Source organism: Puma concolor, chromosome F2 (assembly GCF_028749965.1).
Source record: "Puma concolor isolate L17-30 chromosome F2, mPumCon1.1.hap2, whole genome shotgun sequence".
Classification (NCBI taxonomy): Eukaryota; Metazoa; Chordata; class Mammalia; order Carnivora; family Felidae; genus Puma; species Puma concolor.
This window is the reverse complement of record NC_141684.1, coordinates 29,524,399-29,547,101: the sequence shown is the minus strand read 5'-3', so window position 1 is coordinate 29,547,101 and position 22,703 is coordinate 29,524,399. Positions and strand designations below refer to the sequence as shown.

Here is a 22,703-nt window from a genome sequence, read left to right as displayed (position 1 = left end):
AATTAAAGTTACCTGTGATGACACTCATGAAGATCATTCATTATAAAAGTGGTAAATATCTTCAAATACAAGTTACTGATATGGTTGTCATCTCTTTTTACATGGCTTTGTTTTATGAAAGCTTTTAGTTTAAGTCTAGTTTAAAGTTTTAGTTTTAAGAAAGCTTTTCTAGTATTTAAGATTGCCCTGACACCTTTTGGGGTGAGCACTGGGTGTTGTATGGAAACCAATTTGACAATAAATTTCATATATTGAAAAAAAAAAAAAAAAGATTGCCCTGAAATCTTTATATTCGGCCAAATGTTTGAATGGACCCTGGTACCTGTTATTAAATAATTTTTGGCTCAGCATTCCTTTCAAAGCTTCAGTCTTTAAATTGACAGTATTCCTTAAAAAAAATATAATAATAATGATAATAATACATACATACATACATACATACATACATACATACGTTGACAGTACTCCTTAAAGAGGATTCACTTATTTGGCTTTCTTCTTAAAGTGATGTCCCAATACTTCTCTATAACTTAATTTCTTCAACAGTATTTCACTTATAATAAACTTTAAGGAAAAAAACATTTTTTTAATGTTTATTGATTTTTGAGAGAGAGAAAGCACAAGCAGGGGAGGGACAGAGAGAAACGGCAACATAGGATCCAAAGAAGGCTCTACACTGACAGCAGTGAGCCTGATGTGGGGCCTGACCTCACAAACCACAAGATCATGACCTGAGCCAGAGTCGGACGCTCAACCGACTGAGCCACCCAGGTGCCCCACTTATAATAAACTTTAAAAGGGAAAATAATAGGGGCTCCTGGGTGACTCAGTCAGTTGAGCGTCCGACTTCGGCTTAGGTCATGATCTCACAGTTCGTGAGTTCAAGCCCCACATCCACCTCTGTGCTGACAGCTTGGAGCCTGGAGCCTGCTTTGCATTCTGTGTCTCCCTCTCTCTCTGCTTCTCCCCTGCTCATACTCTGTCTCTCAAAAATAAATATTTTTAAAAAAAATTTTTTAAGGGAAAATAATAAAAGGTTAGGAGACCACGGTTTTGGGTCTAGAGGTACACCTTGTTCTTAATTAGCTATAGAAAGTTAAAATGAATTCTTGTAAGTTCTTCAGCACTTCAGGAAACATCAGAGAATCCTCCCTGTGAATGCAGCAATTAAGATGATGACTGACAATCACTGTTGTTAGGAATTGAATTTATTCCTATAGTTTATCAGCACTTTGACGGATACATATGCTCCAGGGACTATTTCCCTTTGCCTGGCCTTACAGCCCCCAAATAACCCCCAGTTATGTGAAAATGAGCACAAATATGTCTGCATATTATGTTACCATAATATATAAGTTATATCTTCTTAGAATGTTGGAACTGGAGAGACTTTTGAGATAAATATAGATTCCATATTTACCGGCTCTGGAAAATGAGGTTCAGACATAGGTCATACGATGTGCCCAATCTCCTCAGAGTCAGAGATGGATTGTGAAACCAAGCCGCTGCACCCCAACCCTAACTCTTTCCTCTGTACCCACTCCACTTTGCCACTCACTAACATACAGGACTATGCCACCACGATTCTCTCCCAAGGAAGAATGTCTAGATAATAGCAAGACCCATGACCATGCACAGAATTTTTCTGAATCAAACATAAAATCAAAAGTCAGAATTTTTTCTGAATCAGTACAAGAATTCCAACAAAATCTTCCAGAGAACTGAGGTATCAATTAACTCCCTGTGACTTCCTGGGCAGACTAATAAGCTAATCTCTGATAATGAATCAAAATGTCCCCAAATCCCATGTAACCAGATCTTCACAAATGACATGCTAATTGCACTGTGACCCCTGAAATAGAAGTTTTCAGTTCACTTTATTTTTTATTCCATTTAATTACTTTTTCATTTTAAATTTTATTGTTTGTTTTTTTCCCCTAGGAAGTAGATTGGTGTGAAGGATCCCTATCTGCCTTGTTATGACAACTGTCTTCTCCCTAATCAATACTTTCTAAATGTAGCACTCCAATTTTGGGCAAAAAAACACACGTAATCCTAGGGCTACCAATGATTCCTGCCAATAATATTATGCTTTCCAAATATTTCATCAATATTGTTTACAACAATAGAAGTCTTCAACTCACTAAACATGTTGATTTTGGGAATTATCTAGAAAGAAAACTAGCTGTAGCATCAAAAGACCTTAGTCCAATAACTAGCTTTGCTGTTTATACGTATATACGAGTTGTATGACCTTATTTCTGCACTTTTCTGAGCTCAATTTCCGTCCCTCTTCAATGAAATGGGAACAGTAACACCTGTCCTACAGATTTCATAGGGAAAAAATACAAAATAACTTGATGACAATGAAAGTACTTCATTAATTCCAAGGAAGGAAATAATTTGCTGCTATTAGAACCCTATTCAGTATTTAGGGTATTAACTTAAAAGTGACATTTTTCTCCTGCATTATCTTGATCTTTTAGATTGAGTGTGGCTAAGGAGAAAATGGGAAGATATTAAAAAAGTGTTTTCATGTATATGTCTGAGAAGAGGCCAACCTCACCACTTGTGCACCCTGTACTATTCCCTATTCATGAACACAGTTCTTCCAATTGTCTTCTTTTTCTCTCTCCTGGATCACAAAATTTCCCCTCTCTATGGGATTGCTCCTTCAGTAAACAAAGATATAATATCTTCTATTTTTGAAAAAAATCGATTGACTCTGCATCCCACTCTGGCAACTCTTCTATATTACCAGTCCCTTTTCCAGCAAAACTCTCAAAAGATATTTTTATAGTCACTATCCACTTCTTCCACCATCTCTTGAACCCACTCCAAACAGGCTAACCTGATAAGTGAAAATTTTATAAGTATAAATAAATAATAAACTTCTCCAAAAATATCCATTTTCTCTCACTCATGTTTTTCTGTCTTGCTGTTGTTCTCCAATTTTCAAGAGCAGCCTAAGACTAATCCCAACTGTTTTAGGTTTGTCTTTCTTTATTCTGTATCTTTGTTGAGTCCTGATATGTCTATAAAGTCAATTAGTATTTTTCACCAGGTATTATATTAATAATTATCTCTCAGAATTGTTCTAATGATTAAATGTGTAATATTCTTGAATGCTTTATAACTTAAAATGCAATAAACAACCCAGCAGCTCCATTCCAAGGTATATACCGAAGAAAAATAAAAACATATATCCACATTAAGAACTTGTACACAAATGTTCATAGCAATATTATTCATTACAGGTAAAAAGTGCAAACCAGCCACATGACCAGATAAATAAAATGTAGCATATACATAGGGTGGACTATTATTCAGCAATAAAAATAAATAAAGTACTAATACATGCCCCAACTGTGGATGAACCTTAAAACATTATGCTAAGTGGAAGAAGCCATTCATACCACAAAAGACTAATTCTATTCATATGAGATGTTCAGAATAGGCAAATCTATGGGGACATAAATATATTAGTGGCTGCCTAGGGCAACCTAGGGCTGGGGAAGGTGGGAATGACTTGTAATGGATGCGGGGTTTCTTTTCAGAATGATGAAGATGTTCTAAAATTAGGTTGTGGTGGGGCGCCTGGGTGGCTCGGTCGGTTAAGCGTCCGACTTCGGCTCAGGTCATGATCTCATGGTCCGTGAGTTCAAGCCCCACCTCGGGCTCTGTGCTGACAGCTCAGAGCCTGGAGCCTGTTTCAGATTCTGTGTCTCCCTCTCTCTCTGCCCCTCCCCTGTTCATGCTCTGTCTCTCTGTCTCAAAAATAAATAAACGTTAAAAAAAAATTTTTTTTAATTAGGCTGTGGTAATGGTTGCACAACTCTGTGAGTATACTAAAAACTTGAACTATACATTTTAAGTGTGGGTGAATTTAATTATATGTAATCTATGTCTCAATAAAACAAAATATGAGGTTAACATTAGTCATAAGTCAAGCTGATAACATGCACCCTTGATGTATCGTGTTGAGAATGACAGTTCACCTCTATGGCCCTCCTCCCCCAAATCCATACCTTCATTCTAAGTGTGAGAAAAATATCAGCCAAACTCAAATTGAGGGATATTCTATATAATACCTAACTGGTACTTCTCAAAAGTAAGGAAAGTTCGAGAAACTGTCACTGCTCAAAGGCACCTAAGGAGATGTGATGATTAATAAATACATGGTATCCTGGACAAGATCCTGGAACAGAAAAAGTGAACCAGGAAAAACCAATAAAATTTGAATAAAGTATGAAGTTAACTAATCCCATAGAAAAATTATCAATATTGGTTTGTTAATTGTGACAGATGCACCACACTTTTAGGTGTGTTAATGATAGGTATTAATAACAGGGGACTTTGGTGTAAAGTATATGGAAACTCTGCATTATCTTTGCAACTTTCCCGTACATAAATCTAACACTTTTTAAAAAACAATATACAAACATTAGTTAATAGTTTTAGAATTTATAGTAAACATCATAGTACATGGGATAGTAGTTAGTAATACAAGGATCCTTAGCAGGCTGAAATAAAGAACCCAAAAGGCCTGGTTTTTCACATGCAGCACATATATGCAGAGTTGAACTAGTATTTCCTGAAGGAACCATAATTTTAACTTTAACAGTCAGAAGATAGAAATTTGTGCAGTTCACATTAGGAAGAAAGAAAAAAGAAAAGAAAAGAAAAGAAAAGGAAAGGAAAGAAAAGAAAGAAAATCTCTACTAAAGTCTTTACCTAGAGGCTTTATAATGATTACAAAGGATGTGTTGAAAAGGACTGAATCCAAACTCTTTTATGAACACTGTATGCCACTGTTCCACATAATTACGGTGAAAAGTAAAGTGTAAATAGTGGGGCTTGATTTGTTTTTTTAAATTTTGTTAACGTTTATTTATTTTTGAGGTGGGGGTGGGGAGCGAGGGAGAGAGAGAGCCAGAGAGAGGCAGAGGGAAAGGAAGACACAGAATCTGAAGCAGGCTCCAGGTTCTGAGCTGTCAGCACAGAGCTGTGAGAACATGACCTGAGCAAAAGTCAGATGCTTAACTGACTGAGCAACCCAGGCACCCCTAGAAGGGCTTGATTTAAAATATTCAAGCTGATCCTCATGAGAAAGATAACCCTTCACCATGGTGGCCAAAGACAGAGGCCCTTGCTTAGCTCCTCCTGTTCCCACCCTGCTCTTCCCCTCAACCATCTCTGTATGCAATCCCTCTCTCTCCAAACACTATGTTTTAATCAATTGACTTTTCCAGCTTCCTTTTCTTGCCCTCAGTATATTGTGCAAAAATGGCTGCCTACCTCCTCATTGACTAATGGGGCTTCATGGAGCTGACATTTGCAGAACTCACCACTGTGTCTCCTTTGGCAGCTCCATATCTCCTTCTGGCCTAGCCATGGAAGGCCAGGCACCCCACAGTGTGACAGCACCTCATCAGAGAAAACTGATAGCTTTTGTAATGTAATAAAAATAATGGCTTTTTGTAAATCTTCCTAGAGGAAGAGAGAGAGAGAGAGAGAGAGAGAGAGAGAGCTCCATTTAGTCACATGATCTGCAATTGGGACTTGCATACTAAATCACTTCAGGCCCCCATGATATGCCCCGCTATCTCATGCCTCCAGGTTACCATACACATCCAGTGTCTTCAGGAACACTCTTCCTGCCTCTCTTTACCTCCAGATTTTGGCTTAGATGTCACTGAGACCAGAAAACCGTCACAAACCACCACTCAACCTCAATTCCAGATCAGGTACTCTCATAGAACCAAAACTTTTCTCTGTCTTAGGATTCATTACAATGTATTTTATCTGCCCATCAGATTATAAGGTACATGAAGCCGTTGGCAAGGTCTCTCTGGACCACCGTCAAATCCTCAAGAGCCAGGACATTGACTGGTACCCAGTAGGGATGCAAATGAATCTCCTAAATGAATGGATAAATTCCTTCCCAATCAAAAGTATGTTGTGAAATCCTTTTCCCTGAAGATTGTGTCATACTGTTTCTCAAGGACCTTCACATTCTGGTACAGAGGCTTGTAAAGAAGCAATCTTTCACCTTAACACATATCCCATACATTGCCCTAGCAAAAATGTCAATGCTTAAAAACAATGGCCCAAAGATATTTTCAAATTTGCGTATTTGTCACTTTATTTGTGATAAGGAATAGCAACAAAAATAAAACTTCAACAACCACAGTGAAATTAATTGGGTATGAAAGACAAACACCAGGACATTTTTTCCTAGGTGTTTGCTTCTATACTGAATAAGAGCTGTTAAAATCCAAGCTATGGTTACAATAAAAACTTATGAATATTTTAGAAAGTGATTAAATGCAATAAAACATTCTGGGAATTAACTAAAAATAATTACAAGTGGAGTTAAATGTATTCTCTATTATCCCGCTGGAGATGTATTTTCCACTTCATCAATTTAAAAAAATTTTTTTTTTCAACGATTATTTATCTTTGGGACAGAGAGAGACAGAGCATGAACGGGGGAGGGGCAGAGAGAGAGAGAGGGAGACACAGAATCGGAAACAGGCTCCAGGCTCCGAGCCATCAGCCCAGAGCCCGACGCGGGGCTCGAACTCCCGGACCGCGAGATCGTGACCTGGCTGAAGTCGGACGCTTAACCGACTGCGCCACCCAGGCGCCCCTCCACTTCATCAATTTTAGAAACATATTTCACTCCACACTTCCTTATATTTTTAAAAATATATTTATTTCAACAAAAACTGAAATGTATTTAGAACTCATTTTATTAATTAACCAATCTCCACTTAAAACAGATTTTTTAATATTACAAAGTCAAATGTTTGCAAAAATCCCCTAATAATATGTTAGAGAATTACAATCCAGAAAAGGATCATGGCTATATTTTGAAATAATTCTTTCCATGCCTGAATTTATTCAGCATTTACTGGGGGCTATCTTATGTCACACACTGTACTAAATCCCTGAGGACAAAGAAATTAATAAACTTACCCATGCCCTGAAGAAGATTACCATATATTGGAGAAGTGGACAGATATAGCTCATTGCAATAAAAAGTTTTGGTAGTGATGTCAAAGTTTTCCTGGGGAACTGTGGAAGCATATGGCAGAAATATTAACCTTGAAACATGTTGCTTTTCTTAAAAACAATGCTCCCTCAGTGACATTAAGTGAAAACAGGTAGGTAGTTATTAAATGTGGGTTCAATGTTTCACCTGACAATTGTAGAGAAAAACACAAAGGCAGATGAAATTCAACCTTTAAGTTGGAAATTTAACAGCAATAAGTATGTTGGATTTATACTTAGAAGAAGTTAAAGGTTTAAGTGACCAGAATGGGGATAACCCAGTAGAAATCTCATAGTTGGAAATGCAAAAGACTTTCAGAGAGAGAGAGAGAGAGAGAGAGAGCGCAAAGTATAAAGGAAGGAGCGTGGGTTTTGGTTTAAGTAGACTTAGGTTGAGTCACAACTTTGTCACTCACTACTCATGTAGTGTCCTTAGACAAATCACACAGATTCTTTAAACACCAGTTTCCCAATATGCAAAATGGAGCGAACACTAGCTTACACATGGAGTTATTATAAGCATTAAATAAGATAATGTTTACGTACCTTTATGATGAGCCATCATAAAGAACTTAAATGTGATGGTACCAATCTCATCGTTCAGGAAGCACAGATTCAAATATCCAATGCTGAGTCCTTGGCAAGGAGTGGGAAGATGTTAATGAGTGTGAAGCAGTGACCTGATGTCAGAGAACCTGGAGTACTAGAGAGAAGACAAAGGCAGGGATGATGATGACAAAGATGATAATTACTGTAGCTCCCTCTGAAGCGCAGAATACTTAATCACTGGATTAAGTGATTTCCTAGGACCAATTAAAGTATTTACTTATAATCTTAAAAATCTTCTTAGAAAAACATTAGGCTTCAGTTAACCTCTTGACTGAGTAAATCCTTCTTACCAATGTGAAAATTACACCATCTCATGGAACAACTTCTCTACCCACAGCGAGCAAAATATGAAGTGTTAACTCTGTGCACTGAGTCTGAAGAGAAGCTCAGGGTACAATGAGTGAAGCAGAAGAGGGGACATGGGACCATTCTTGGAGGGCAGGGAGAGCTTCAAGAAAGTGATAAGATGGCCCTAGAAGGGAGGAAACAGGAACCTGAGAGGAGGTGGATAGCTCATAGATATCACTGCAAGGAAGTAGTAGGAGTTGTTCAAAAAGAGATTGTAATGGTTGAAAGAAAGAAAGAAAGAAAGAAAGAAAGAAAGAAAGAAAGAAAGAAAGAAAGAAAGAAAGAAAGAAAGAAAGAAAGAAAGACAAAGGCTATTTGTAGCCATAGATTATATTTGGAGAGTCAAGGAAAGAGACAGTTGCTATAGATCTGGAAAGAACAACAGCAAGAAAGTATCTACTTCCACAATGTAGGATGCAAGGGGAATTCCTAGCTGAGGCAAACGAGATATGGCTAAGAGTGAAACAGAGCCCCAGTGTCAGAAGGTTAAAAGTGCTAGGGATGGGGCACCTGGGTGGCTCAGTCGGTTGGGGGGCCGACTTCGGCTCAGATCATGATCTTATGGTCTGTGAGTTCTAGCCTCACTTCGGGCTCTGTGCTGACAGCTTGGAGCCTGGAGCCTGCTTTGAATTCTGTGTCTCCCTCTCTGCCCCTTCCCCATTCACACTCTGTCTCTCTCTTTCAAAAATGAATAAATGTTAAAAAAAATTTTTTTAAGTGCTAGAGATAAAAGGAGGTATTCCAACTCAGGAGACCCTGATGGATTCTATTACCAGGTATAGATTCTATTACAAGGTAGGGAGATGAATTTATAGTAGATACTGATGACAGAGTAGATGTCTAGATGCGGAATATTTATTTCTACACTAAAGAACTTTAAAAAGCCCTCTCTGAAAACAGGATTCCCCTCGATGCCAGAACAAGATAGAGGCTGCTGGTATTAACTTCAGTAAAACAGCTGGGAAGTCTGGAGGGATGAGGAGGGAAGAATCAGTTCCTTCCATTTGGGGTAGTTTTCAACCTCAGAACATCTAGAAGGTCTGGGCCAAGGAAGCTGAAAATTCTCAAACTCTGTGAGAGACTAAAAATAACTGAAAATTATGTATGTATGTACTTATTTATTTATTTAAAGATTTTTCTTATTTTTCAGTAATCTCTACACCCAACATGGGGCTCAAATCTACAACCTCGAAATCATCAGTCACATGCTTCACCAACTGAGCCAGCCAGGCACCCCTGAAAACTTATTTTTAAATGTGTAAAGTGTTGCTTTAGAAGAAGAGCAATCAATTACCTTCCCCACCCAAAAGATAACCACAGCTACAATTTTAATATGCCCTTCACAGAATTGAAATATTGTGTCCTCTTTATACTGTCACTAATCAAAGGATAGCATTTTCATAGTGGTTTAGAGTTCCAAAGCCCTGAACATGTTCATTATTTTTAAATTTTATTTTCTCAATATCTCTATGACGTAAGTGAAACACTATGATCAGGCACATTTTCAGATAGAGAAATGGAAGTACATATGAATGATTTCATTAAGGTCTTAAAACCACTTAATATAGACAAAGCCAAATGACCTAACTCTGGGTCCAGGTCAAGCCCCAGCTGCTCACCGAGCATGAAGGTGAGAGAAGAATCTTCTAAACGATGCTCTTTGGTAATCTTGTCCCTGGGCAATCTTGGATATCAAGTCCATCCTACCTATTGTTCTAGCTCCTGTGCATTGCTGTTCTTAGGAGTAGGGTCAGCTCCACGTAAAATTTCAAAGTTTATTTTCTCCATCTTGCATGTCCCTTTACGCTGAAGGAAAGTTGTGCATTGAGAAGGGCAAAACTTTGGATCTGGGCTGACTTAGATTCTGATCCCAACTCTAAGACTCTGCCATTTCTGCCAAAGTACTCACCAGCACCTACACGTTAGTTTTCTAACTTGAAAAATGGAAGATGCCATACATATTTTGGAAGGTTTTCAGCTCTTTTTTTAAATGTGGGTTTTTTGTTTGTTTTTGAGAGAGAGAAAGCATGTGCGTGAGCAAGCATGGGAGAGAGAATCTTAAGCAGACTCCATACCCAGTGGGGAGCCCAACACAGGACTCAATCCCATGATTGTGAGTTCATGACGTGAGCCACAATCAAGAGTCAGAGGCTTAACTGACTGCACCACCAAGGCACCCTGTGTTTTCAGCTTTTTAAATGTAGTGACATATGCAAAGCAGTTAGTCTAGTGTCTGGCACATAGTAGACATTCAATAACCATTGGCTTTCTAAAAAGACATTTTCTCCTTTTCAAACTATTACGTTCCTCCTTGGATTTAAGGCAGCAATACTGGCTCCATTTTGCAGACAAGCTATAAGGTTAAAATCATTTCTCAGGGCCATATATAAGGTAAGTAAAGATGGGATTAGGCCCTAGGTTTCCCAACACTTGTCACAGACATTTATGGTGGCCTGTGTCACATTCTCTCAGCTGGACTCTGATTGCAGCCATTGTTATAGTGGATGGTTCCTATTTGCAGAGAGCATCCTGTTTCTGGTGTTCACTGTCCCCTGTCTAGCTTCTCTGCCTCAAGTTTCTTTCTAAGCCCCCAGGAGTTTCCAAGCAGGAGAATTCTGAATGTATGGACCAGTTAAAGCCCCTAAGGGCACTCCTCAACAAAAGGAAGATGGCAGCCAGTGGACAGATGCCAGGGCCTCTCTTTCCCTGGACAGATAATCCTGAAATGCACAGTGGGAGCCATCACCCCATCTTAGCTTTCCTCTTCCATCACATTCTTTTTTTACCCTTAATCCCGTTTCCTGGGATGATCTCACAAATAAACCACCTGCATTTAAGTCCTTGTCTCAGACTACATCTTGGGAACTAATTGCAGGAGGGTGGGGGGAGGGAGTTGTTTTTATTTTCATTTGTTTGTTCTATTTTCATTTGTGTTTGCAGTGCATTTCTCTTTATTTCTCCATAGGTCACCAAGATGCTGGCAGTGGTTGTAATTCTGTTTGCCCTTTTATGGATGCCCTACAGGACTCTTGTCGTTGTCAACTCGTTTCTCTCCAGCCCTTTCCAAGAAAATTGGTTCTTGCTCTTTTGCAGAATTTGCATTTATCTCAACAGTGCCATCAACCCAGTGATTTATAATCTCATGTCCCAGAAATTCCGTGCAGCCTTCAGAAAGCTCTGCAACTGCAAGCAGAAGCCAGTGGAGAAACCCGCTAACTACAGTGTGGCCCTAAATTACAGTGTCATCAAGGAGTCAGATCATTTCAGCACAGAGCTTGATGATATCACTGTCACTGACACTTACTTGTCTGCCACAAAAGTGTCTTTTGATGATACCTGCTTGGCTTCTGAAATAACCTTTAATCAAAGCTGATTCATGAATAAGAAGAAAATGGACCACAAAGTAAATGAGAATCTGTGCCGTTATCAGCCCAAGAGGAAACAGCCAATACTTGTACGTGAAGACAGAGCAGATAAAGTCTTTGCCAATGTTCTAATAAATCCTGGCCCAAGATACTTTAACACATGATTCATATTTTCCTTCTAGTATCACAAGAATGTTTCACAAAAAAATGAAGCAGATTTGTGAAAGAGCCAAATGGTAGAAACTGACAGTGAAGCTCTTTCCATTTAATTTGAGAAACTCACTATATTTCCTGGGGCTGCGAAGTTTAGATAAAATCTAGACATCGATTTAACATTATTCATAATAAATGTAATTTCTCAAACTCCCCCAAATTACTTGTCCATTTGGTAATTTGCAACATGTAAGTGTTTAAATGTTTGCATTTAACATTTCATTTTAACAAAGTACAGTGCTATTTCATGCATCTCTGAAACTACAGGGGAAAATAGAAAAAAATTGTTTATTGAGTAAAAATGAGATTTCAGACAAATACGTTCACTATATGAAAAACAAAAACAAATGTCATAATGCTTATAAAATTCTGAGATGATTTTTTTTTAATTCAAGTACAGCTGGCACACAGTGTTACATTAGTTTCAGGTGTAAAACATAGTGATTTGACAGCTGGGTATGTTATGCTGTGCTCACCAGAAATGTAGCTACCATCTGTCCCCGTACAACACTATTACAATAGGATCGACTATCTTCCCTATGCTGCACCTTTCATCCCCTGGAAGATTCTTATGTCTTATAAAGTAGATGTCATCATTCAACTTTAATGGAAAATAAACCTCAATATAGCTGGAATTACAAGTTGGGAAGACATGTAGATTTCATTTTTAGATGAATCCGACTCTGAACCAACTCTTTGAAACTCCTAAATGATGGGTGAGACAGGAGAAATCTATTAAATAACTATGAAGATACAAACTAATGTGTGAGTAATATTGAAATGCAGAGACAGGACAAGAGTGAGTATTTAAAATAAGGTTTTACTCTTTCTCTAAAATTTTTAAGGAAGAAAATCCTTTTTGAGCATTCTTTGTGTATAAACTACTGAGCCATGTCAAGCGAATCCTTCTAGTCAATCTAGCTTAAAAAGTTTGAAGCATGCTCAAGAGCTTTGTTGCTGTTATAAGTCAGCCAGAGTCTGACTATTACACTTCCAGATGAAGACTCCCCACAGAGCATTGTAGTCTATGGACTTTTAATTTGTCTGCAACCACCTTTCCTTCCCACCTGCTTGTCATTTGTAGATTTGGAAGATTGTTGTTGTTGTTGTTGTTGTTGTTGTTGTTGTTGTTTTTATGCTAGTGATATTTTGTTTACAGATTTTAAGTCAAAACAATGCAAAAGTCTGTCGGCTTTACTTTCAATAGAGCTAAAACTGATTTCATCTCATTATTGATATATTTTTCTAGGTATGACTTAGACCTGCTATTCTATTCCTGTGATTATGAGAGAGGTATGAATGTGAATCTGTCCAAGACATAGTGTCAAGATCCTACTTTAATTCCTTCCAGATGACTCACCTACTGGTATTTGGTCAATCAGCATCTCCAAGTGTATCTCCTTGGTGATGGTTCAGTAATATTTCATTTTTGATGACACAGTCAAAAAGTCCTGGGTGCCCCATAGACTGGCATCATCCTCACTCCAGCCAATATTCCTATTTCATGGATTTTTTTTGAGACCTAATTGCTAATGACAATGACCCCTCCCCACCTTCTTTATGAAGAATACATCATTTCTCTGTTGGAAACTTCAGTTTTAAAATGCTGCTACATGGAGACTGCTATCTAGAGCATCAGAGCAGAATATGCTTTTGAGAAAACTGGCCTCATCTCCTCCAGGAAGACATTCTTATCCTGTCCCTGTATGAGTAAGCAAATGCAAGCAAATATCTATAGGAAATACACTAAAAGTCTATTTGTATGATACCAAGAAATCTATTTTAACTGACTTTTCATCCTGGACTAAATATTAAGCTTAGAATCATATGAATAGAAGCACCAGAGTGACCCAACCCCAAATCACACAGGCACATGTGCAGATGCATACAAACTCATACTCACGTGTGCATAAATTGCTTAACAGAAGGCATTGGAATATATTAGCTTTTTTCATTAGGGAAAGGAGCTGATATCATTGAGCATCTACTGAGCATGTCTCAGGCTTGCTGGTAGGTACTTAAATCACATTATCTTCATCACAGTCTCACTATAGCTGTGATTTATTTCTCTGATGCTAAAACCAAGGATCAGGGATTGATACAGCTTCTCTAAATTGTGTAGATACTGAAAATGAAAAATGTGTTTCTTTTTTGTTTCTCTTTTTTCAATCCAGCATGCTAATAGCAGCTTGTGAACTGATGGCCTAAATAACTAAACTATATATATATATATATATATATATATATATATATATATATATACATGTGTGTATATATATATATATATTTTGCTAAGTGGTAATATTAGATGTTGAAAAAAAATTACAATTAGTTTTACATGTTGTACACAGAACACAATATACTCTGCCCACCATTGGAAATTTCATTGATGGGCTCAGTCTTTCCATTTCCACTTTTTTTTTTAATTTTTTTTTTTCAACGTTTATTTATTTTTGGGACAGAGAGAAACAGAGCATGAGTGGGGGAGGGGCAGAGAGAGAGGGAGCCACAGAATCGGAAACAGGCTCCAGGCTCTGAGCCATCAGCCCAGAGCCTGACGCGGGGCTCGAACTCACGGACCGCGAGATCGTGACCTGGCTGAAGGACGCTTAACCGACTGCGCCACCCAGGCGCCCCTCCATTTCCACTTTTAATAACCTGTTAGTTTTAGACCACATGGGACATTCAAAAGAACATAGTTCATAGTGTTTCTACTCTAAAGCAAATGTCATTATGAAATTAAATGTTCCCATGCAATGTCCAATAGATAACTGGGTTTACACAGAAAAGATATGACTTTCTAAAGTATTCTTTATCACACCGTACTAAATCATAAAGTATTTCCATAAATCATAAAAACTTAATACACCATCAAATGAAAAATAAAGAGCTTGAAAAAAATTGCTGATGCCGTAGAGCAATATTATTAAAGGCCTCCCTTAATAAAATCCCTTGGGTTATTTTATTACTTCCAATTTCATTAATTGTTGAGTGTCTTTGGTTAGATCTTGCACCTGAGGTAATTAGGTAAAGGTCACAGATTACAAATAAAACAAGCAAACGTAAATTACCTCTTAAGATTTCTTCCATCTGTATTGGGAGTGTATTTCTAGAGCTTAATTCCAACACAGGTATTTTGAAGAGAAATGAGAGAAGTCCAAACCATCGTCACCCTTAAACGGGCTAAGTGAACAGAACAATACACCTTGAAAATATTTCAAAACAAGTGGCTGGTTTGAGCTACATAACTGGTAAAGCAAAAGGAAAACTATGGCCATAAGGTTTAGTGTGACTGAATCTTAAACTTGAATTCTATAATTCTCAGCTGAATGTGTTGGAATACTAAGGACAATACATCTTAGTAAAACTGAATCCAAACACTTTTGGTCTGCTCTTAAAGATTGAAGGAGTTACATCACTATAAACTGTTAAATCTATAAATTTGATAGAAGAGAGAAAGGATTAACTTTTTGGAGGAAAATCAGATTTTAAATTGTCTACCAATGATTCTGTAAATTCTATAAATACTGTAGTCAACATTATTTTTGCCTCTCAACTACAACTCACAAAGGAGTTGGAATCTTCATGCATGGAATAAGGAAATTCAATGTGAAAGAGAGAGCATCCAGAAACAACTAGTCAGCCCTAGGTTCAAAGAAAATTTTTTTTTCAGATGTTTGGAATCACTCATTTCTCTTGAAGGAAGCAGAGGATGAAAATCTCTTGCAATTTATTTTTTTCTTATCTTTAGTTGTCCACAGTAAATAGCCATCCAAACCAAGATTTGGCTGAGGGAATGTAAGTGTTTAGAATAATACTCATGAAAAAGTCTTACAGAGCTCTATAGTAACAAATACATTTTTCTCTCCTCCCTTCCTCCCCCCTCCTGCCTATCAAGTTTTTGTTTCTCCTAAAAGATGACTTTCCTCTGAACAGGCAATTTCATCGGACTTTATTTCATCAGACTATCATCCAAGACTAAACCTGGACATGAATTAAGTGAAAGTGTAAATATTCTTTCAAATATATTTATATGTAAGAAAATATCTTGTTCTTCTGAACACTTTCTTGAGATCATGTTTCAAGTATGGAAAAACTGATGCTTCTGGCATCACAGTGGGGCTCAGGTGTGGTGTTGAGCTGCTTGATGTGGCTTTTTCCTCACAGAAACAAGCCGAGGTTTGGCATTTCAGAGCTGCAGTGAGAAGCCAATAGTGGCTTCATAAATGAAAACTACTGCAGGAATTCGTTTAAGGGAACAAACGGCTCTTCCTATTCTTAAGGATCTCACAGTCCAGTGAGGAAATACAAAACCAATGTGATATCTCAAGATATAAATGTAGGCAATATTTAGAATATGAATTGGAGATGTCAGAAATGTTTTTTTAAGATGCAGTTGTTAGAATAGTTTATGTATTGTGATTCTATTTTATGAATTATATTTAGAAGTATCAATTAATTTAAATGTTAATTTCATTGATTACACAGGGGGAAAAAGGTCAGATAAGGCCCTGTAGTTTTTTGTTTATATGTTTGGTCTATAAGAATAATCTCAAATCACTCAGCAGAAGATCTCATTTACAAAGTTACACATTGGGGAATAGTTTTGTTTCTGAGATGGTTAGCTATCTGATGTAATATAAATCTTGATGGTTCTAATTCTAATATTCAAATAATCTCTTTTGAAAAGAGTAGCTGTAAATATTTGTCTACAGTGTTGTTAGGCCTATTGACATTCTTCTACACCAAATACATTCATGGAAAATCCAATCTGGAGTGAATGATTTATGTTCCAGAAATCAGGTCCGGAAAAATAAAGGGGCTCAGTGAAATGGTACAGCTGGGACAACACATTGTTATAACTGTCAAATCTGGATCCAGCAAGAAAACAAAAGACAGTTTTGTGACCAATAAAGAGCAAATTCACATAATGGTTGCCTGTATGACCTCATGGAGGAACATCTGGGTCAAGTCCATACCACAGGCTCTCAACTAGAATAATGGAAATGAAAGTACTTTGAAAATTATAATAGAAGGATGTGCTAAGCAGTGGAGCTGGCTAGAGCTGCAACTTATTTGATCCCTGAAGCAACATTCATAAGTGATTATTTTGTTCCTCTCAGAATAATGGACCTAACTTTTGTTCATATGACTTTTCTTTGACTTGCAACAAAGAGAGAGTATGAACTTTCTCAAGAATGTTATGGACTGATACTGATAAAAATGGAGACTTTCCAAAATAGAAAAACAGGGGCGCCTGGGTGGCTCAGTCGGTTGGGCGACTGACTTCAGCTCAGGTCATGATCTCGCGGTCCATGAGTTCGAGCCCCGCATTGGGCTCTGTGCTGACAGCTCAGAGCCTGGAGCCTGTTTCAGATTCTGTGTCTCCCTCTCTCTGACCCTCCCCCATTCATGCTCTGTCTCTCTCTGTCTCAAAAATAAATAAACGTTAAAAAAAATTTTAAAAAACAAAATAGAAAAACAGATACAGCATGGCAACAGAATAAGAATCCACCTAACTAGAGGTCTGAATTCAGAAGTCAACAAGAACATTCTCTATATTTCTGGAATGACATTAAGTGCTCCAGTGAGAAGCCAAGTGTTCACTCCATAGCCAGGAATAATAAACCATTCCCACTTTGGTACATTTAAGAATTACCTGGAAACTTATCTTAAAATGTACTTTATTTGGCCCTGCCCCAATAGATTCTCACTTATTAGGTGATTTTAATGCCTGTAGTCCCCGACCACATCTTGAAAACCACTGAGTGCTGGTCCCTCAGGTAGAGCCTTCAAGGCTCTTACTTATTGCACAATTCTTAATAAACAACTACATGGAAAATCTCTTGAGAGTAAGCCTATTTCATCTTTGTATTCCACAAGTTATTTAGACTTGGATGATGGCTCTGTCTGTTAAATGGATGAACAAATCAATGAATCCCAAACTAAGGAATATATTTTAAAATCTGGTGATGCCCAATTTGCCTATAAACCTATCCTCACAATAAGATAACTAGTTCTATTTGGGTTTTTTTGTTTGTTTTTAAACAGTTTTCCTTTCAGTGAAAGGCACTGCATTAAGTGTATTAAGTGTACTGGATCGTGGTCAGAACAACCCCTTATATATGCATAATGCTTGAAATTTCAGTAGCACTTTCATCTCCTAATTTAATAATTCTCCTAATTTAATAATGAAAAATTAAGAAGGCAAACACATTGTCTTTGTCCCCAGGAGATTATAATCTAGTGACAACATATGAAAAAAGAAATACATAAGAAATACTGAATATGTAATTGGAAGCCAAGTTGTATGATTTCAGACTATAAATAACTGAGTGCCTCAGAGGAAAAGGGGCCTCAGTGGGACTTGAATTAAGCAGGACTTTGGAAAAAAGATAGGACTTCTTTTAAGGATACATTTGATTTAGGTCATTAAAGGAAAAACAGTTCACATGGGAGAAATAAGATGAGTGAAGGCAGGGAGACACAATAGATCTTAGAGAAGACCTCTGGACATTAAGGATAGATATCTGAAGCAAGCCCATTTTCATGGGCGCCTGGGTGGCTTGGTCGGTTAAGCGTCCGACTTCGGCTCAGGTCATGATCTCACGGTCCATGAGTTCGAGCCCCGGGTCGGGCTCTGTGCTGACCGCTCAGATCCTGGAGCCTGTTTCAGATTCTGTGTCTCCCTCTCTCTCTGCCCCTCCCCTGTTCATGCTCTGTCTCTCTCTGTCTCAAAATTAAATAAACGTTAAAAAAAAATTGAAGCAAGTCCATTTCCTAAGGGGTTAATCAAGGAAGACAGCTAGTCCTTTATATTTGCCACCACCAATAAAGCCCCAAGTAAGGGGAAAAAATGAATGAAGTCAAGTTATTTTTGGTGAGAAAATATTCACCCATATGCTATGAATATGAATATGGAGGAAAATAAAAGCTTCTAGGTCAGCACTGTTTGTTTTCTAAACTTCGTGAATTTTGCTATGTATATAAAATATACTACACTGTCTCATAAGTGCTATAATTCTAAAAGCGTTCTTATAGTCTTGATATTCCAAGTGAAAAATATATGTGTATACATATGTATTGTTTCTATATCATATTGTCACAATATATAAAAGTATTTATACCTATGTATATTATTCAAGGGTCCGTAACAACTCTGGACTTATCAAATTGTGATAAACATAGAGATCAGAGCTAGCTCAGGAACCTAGGCCCTTCACGAACTTAAGCTTCAGGATTAAATATAAAATCAAAAAGCATGTACTGCTTAGCTTCAGATTACTTCTGACAACATCAAATACCTGCATGTTGCTTATGGTGTGCTTCTGAATGTACTGGCTTCCTTCTATCAGTTTTAGAAAGTTATATGCTGACTCGCTTCGTGGGAATTAACTGCTGTGTCCATGAGGGACAAAGACTCTTCTATAAGAAAGTGCAGTATTATGTGTGCTGCTGTGAGAAACTGTGTGTGTGTTCCAATATGTGTACTGTGAACAATAAAGAATCAAACTGAAAGATCTGGCCCTTTAGCTTTCTTTTTTTCCTAATTATTTAATTTTGGGTGTAACTTAACCCTAAACCACTTGCCTAGAAGACTTCATTTTAATCCAGTGGCACTCAACATGAGCACTGAGGGTTTGTTTGTTTGTTTGTTTGTTTGTTTGTTTTGAGATGATTATAAGTAATACACAGACATTTCCAATTTTAATAATAAGTTTAATGTGTATTGGAATGAATAAATATAACTACCTCATCAAATTCATGATGTCATTCATATTAATGAACTCACTTAATGTTGTTCTAAGACAAAAACCATAAGGGTTAAATAAGCTGAAGTTTGAGCAACACTGTTGAAGTAATTCTTTCAAATGTCTCTGTCTCTTTTTAAACAATAGCAAAGTAAACTCAAATACTTGTATGTTATTGTAAAGCCTATTGCTCCATTACCTTTTGATTCCAAGTAATCTCCAATATATGTGAAATAGGGCAAAAATACACAGACTATAAAGTTCAGCTCTGTGTGAAAGTGGGTTTAGTTAGTCCCTGGAGCCATCATTCTAGTAAACAGACTCCATTTGATAAAGTTCATTTGGGCATGTAAAAGGAAATGCTTGATGAAGTAAATCTCAAGCTTCACTTGAATGACCTCACTCTTCCACACTTGAAGAACACGTGGAAAAGTAAATAAAAAATATACTTGAAGCCCGGTAGCACTCAGTGAACAAAAGAGGATTCTTTGAGTCTCTTTATTCAATAATAAAACACTGTTGCTACCACTAACACTACCTACCTTTCAAAGTATTTGTTCTTATATATGATGCTTAGTACTTGCATCCTATGTAAATTTTTCTTAGTCTCTCCAGATAATTAGTATAGTGGGATTATACCAAGTAGCATATTCCTCTTTCTCAGAACTCCTGAAAACGCTGTAAAAAATCAATGAGGACATGTGTTTGCTCCCTGTGGTCAGCAAAGTGCAGTGACTAGTACAGTGCCTGGCATAAAAGGAATGCTCCACTATATCTATTAAGGGATGTATATGACTGTGTTTATTAAAGAACTAAATTTAACGAAAAGAAAGAATTTTATACCACAGATAATACCTATTAAGTTTGTAGGTTGCATATACACACTGAAAAGTCCCAGACCTCCTAAATCTCAAACACCACCCACTTATTCATGTTAATCTTAAAACATTCAGGTTCATGATTCAATACTGTTTCCTCTGACATGAAAATCTACTCACTATTCAATGTGTCTACCCCATAAACTCCACAAAACTGCCAAATTTGCTTCTAGATTTGTTATACGAGGTGAGATAACGTAGACGAATCTGTGCAAATAGGTCTGCTTTGTGGGTAGCAGCCACTTGTGGAGCCTTGTGCGCCATCTCCTCTAGCTCCTGTTATTTCAGCACAGCTGTGGTGAACAGCTCCTCACACAAGGCTACTCTCCCATATCCAGCAAACCAAGGTGACTGCTTTTCTTCCTTTTTTTTTATTATGAAATTTATTGTCAAATTGGTTTCCATACAACAACTAGTACTCATCCCAACAGGTGCCCTCAATACCCATCACACACTCACTCCTCCCTCCCACCCCCCATAAACCCTCAGTTTGTTCTCAGTTTTTAGGAGTCTCTTATGTTTTGGCTCCCTCCATCTCTAATCATTTTGTTTTCTTCCTCTCCCCCATGGTCGTCTGTTAAGTTTCTCAGGATCCACATAGGAGTGAAAACATATGGAATCTGTCCTTCTCTGTCTGACTTATTTCACTTAGCATAACACTCTCCAGTTCCATCCATGTTGCTACAGAAGGCCATATTTCATTCTTTCTCATTGCCATGTAGTACTCCATTGTGTATATAAACCACAATTTCTTTATCCATTCATCAGTTGATGGACATTTAGGCTCTTTCCATAATTTGGCTATTGTTGAGAGTGCTGCTATAAACATTAGGGTACAAGTGCCCCTATGCATCAGTACTCCTGTATCCCTTGGGTAAATACCTAGCAGTGCTACTGCTGGGTCATAGGGTAGGTCTATTTTTAATTTTTTGAGGAACCTTGACACTGTTTTCCAGAGAGGCTGCTTTTCTTCGTCACAGCCTTCTCCAAAGCTGTGGAAACTACTCAGCTTGAGCATAGGTAGCCAAGGATTAGAAAGGAGTTAATGCCTCTTCAGTGAGGGACAAGAAATGATAAGGGAAAAGCGATGGAAACAGTGAGAGAAAAGAAATGATGGATACATGCTCCACGCTCTCTTTTGGTGGAATATTTCTGAGACATCTTCAAAATGGCTCTTTAGTTCTTCAGCATGGTGGAGCCTCCATTCTCCTTATTAGCAACCAACTCAGAAACATACCCTTCATTAACTGCTCTGCCTTCCTTGTCCCAATTTCCCAACTTTCTCACTTCTGCTTCCTGAATTTACCTTCAAATGATTCCACCCAGATCCTTGTCTGATGCTTTGCTTTAGGTACCATTCAGTGCTACGATTTTTTAAATGGATGTCTAATAAGCAGTAGGTCAGTTGCCATCATCAAAAAATGACACCAAGAATAGATCTTATTGTATTTCCAATCAGAGATTGCTTTCTAAAATCTCAAAGAGCTAACATTGCATGTGTATATCAGTTATTACACCTCTAATATATCACAGTTTATGATTCACAAAAAAAAGCTGTTTCTCTGTAACTATTGAACCACATTAGATCCTATCAATTCATTTTTGTCCCCTCATTCTCCCTTATGCAATTTGTTTTTTTTTTTTTTAATTTTTTTTTTCAACGTTTTTATTTATTTTTGGGACAGAGAGAGACAGAGCATGAACGGGGGAGGGGCAGAGAGAGAGGGAGACACAGAATCGGAAACAGGCTCCAGGCTCTGAGCCATCAGCCCAGAGCCTGACGCGGGGCTCGAACTCACGGACCGCGAGATCGTGACCTGGCTGAAGTCGGACGCTTAACCGACTGCGCCACCCAGGCGCCCCCTCCCTTATGCAATTTGTAAGTATGTAACCCAACATAAAATCATTGCATCTGTAAAACAGAGATAGAAACACCTGATTTATTCATGCACTGTGAGGATTAAATTAAATTATACATAAAAGTAGTTATAAGATACATGACCAAGGATATACATTCAACACTAATAATTACTAATCAGACTCAAAACAAGGAATTCCAGCCATATCAAGTTACAAATATTCACTGAGAAATGTTGTGTATAAAGCACTTTCCTATGTGCTACAATTTTAAAAAAGGCAATTAAGAATTGTCCTCAATAATTTATGATCTGGCTGAAAAGACCAAATGCAAACATTTAAAATTTAGGTAACAGCACAAGATTTAACTAGCAGTTCAAAATGCCAAGAGAAATAAAAGAGAAATGCATGGTGAATTCCCCAATTATTTACAAACAGACAATAGTTGCCAAAAAAAGTTAAGAAGAGATAGAAAGTACTCCAGGTTCAGCCAGCAAGAGGAGGCCTTGGAGAGGTGGTGGGACATGAACTGAACATTCAATGGTAGTAAGATACGAAAGAGCAGAGAAGGTATCAGGTGGAAAAGACAGAAAGGGAGGTGTTCAAAACACACCTCAACAAACGAA

General features: G+C 37.6%; 1 protein-coding gene across 1 annotated transcript in view; it reads left to right on the top strand.

Annotated features, from left to right (window-relative positions):
• The window catches only part of TRHR (thyrotropin releasing hormone receptor), a 52,135-nt gene extending 33,026 nt beyond the window's left edge, over window positions 1-19,109 (top strand). The window contains exons 3-4 of the mRNA XM_025922858.2: window positions 10,979-13,601; window positions 15,490-19,109. Of these exons, the coding sequence (XP_025778643.1) occupies window positions 10,979-11,386 (408 nt within the window). The 3' untranslated portion in view covers window positions 11,387-13,601; window positions 15,490-19,109. The remainder of the gene's footprint in view (window positions 1-10,978; window positions 13,602-15,489) is intronic.
• The last annotated feature ends 3,594 nt before the right edge of the window (window positions 19,110-22,703 follow it).